Here is a 1,579-nt window from a genome sequence, read left to right as displayed (position 1 = left end):
TATTACATGCTAATATAAAAATTTTAAATACATTGAATAAAAAAAATACATGGGCAAAGTGGAGCCAGTGCTGTATCTTATATGAGCCTGGGATTATATTGCTAGAGAAAATTTGCTATTTAATCAAAGATACAAGGTGATTCTTTGCTCAGTGAAGATAGAGATCTTGTACAGATGACTTTCATATTTTCCTATGCTTCTTTCTCTACATTTCCTTAATTTGAGAGCGGTAACATGGATTAGAATAAGAGAAGGTATTTTCTACTTTTTACCCATTTCTGTAGATTAAAATTACCCAAACTAATTTTGCATATCCTGTGATAGCAAACACCATCACATTTTATATTGAAAAAATGTGAAGTCAAGTTCAGAAGCATTATTTGTATGTCATGTCTCAATAAAAACAGTCTTCTTTGAGGAAATTAAATTACAGATATGGGTTCCATATTATGATTCTTGTATAAAGTTTACTAGGGCCTCCAAGTTTCACATTGACTAGGACTCTAAAATGTGGTGGAGACTTACTTAGTAACACTCCTAAGAGCACAATTTAGACTTCATAAAAGGATAGTGGTGATGGTTTCCTAAACTAGACTCTCTTATTCTAGGTATAAAAGGATATGGACCCCAGAATGATATATTACACATCATGGTCTTTTTTAACATCAGTGTCTACCAGCCCTTCCTTCTGACCAGCTTCTCTGGACTAGAGGACTCAAATCCAGTAATTTCTATTTTGTTCTGTGCCCTCTATATCATTGCTCTTATGGGTAACAGCACCATCATAGTGGTTATTTGGGTGGAACCATCACTTCATACACCCATGTACCTTTTCCTCTCCATGCTGGCTGCTAGTGACCTGGGACTCTGTGCTGTCACCCTGCCCACCTTGTTCAAGCTTTTTTGGTTCAATGCTCATGAAATAAATTTTGATGCCTGCCTTACTCAGATGTTCTTCATCCATGTTTTCTCTCTAATGGAATCAGGCACTCTGCTATCCATGGCATTTGACCGTTATGTGGCCATCTCCAACCCACTCAGATACAGTGCTATTTTGACCAATTCAACCATTGCCAAGATATGTGTTGGGCTTTGGCTAAGGGCTGTGGCTGTTATCTTCCCAGGACCATTTCTCATTAAGCAACTAAGGTTTTGTGAAGCCAACGTGCTCTCCCACTCCTACTGCCTACACCCAGACATCATCAAGCTCTCCTGCTCTGATCACCGCATTAATAGCATTTATGGCCTCATCATTGTTCTCATCACCCTTGGAATGGACTCTGTGCTCATCTTGCTGTCTTATTTGAAGATCCTGATCACTGTTTTAGGCATCGCCTCCAGGGTAGAACAACTCAAGGCACTCAATACTTGTGTCTCCCACATCTGTGCAGTGCTGCTTGTCTATGTCCCTATGCTAGGGGTGTCTATTATCCATAGCTTTGGGAAACATGTTCCACCCGCGGTGCACATTGTCATGGGCTATGTATACCTATTGGTCCCCCCTGTCTTCAACCCTATTATATACTGCATTAAAACCAGGGAAATACGTGCCCGTATTTTGGGAAATCTAATGAAATGA

The 1,579-nt window shown here is 39.6% G+C and overlaps 1 protein-coding gene across 1 annotated transcript; it reads left to right on the top strand.

Moving 5' to 3' along the window:
* Positions 1-649: 649 nt before the first annotated feature.
* On the top strand, positions 650-1,579 carry LOC109680898 (olfactory receptor 51L1-like). Its single transcript, XM_020155545.2, has one exon. The coding sequence runs from the start codon at positions 650-652 to the stop codon at positions 1,577-1,579; it is 930 nt and encodes a 309-aa protein (XP_020011134.2).

This window comes from Castor canadensis, chromosome 1, assembly GCF_047511655.1.
Source record: "Castor canadensis chromosome 1, mCasCan1.hap1v2, whole genome shotgun sequence".
NCBI lineage: Eukaryota > Metazoa > Chordata > Mammalia > Rodentia > Castoridae > Castor > Castor canadensis.
Note: the sequence above shows the minus strand (reverse complement) of the source record. Positions and strands in the feature narration are given on the sequence as shown.

Excerpts from the sequence above, each read along its gene's own strand:
- LOC109680898 (XM_020155545.2), top strand. The coding sequence starts at position 650 with ATGGTCTTTTTTAACATCAGTGTCTACCAGCCCTTCCTTCTGACCAGC.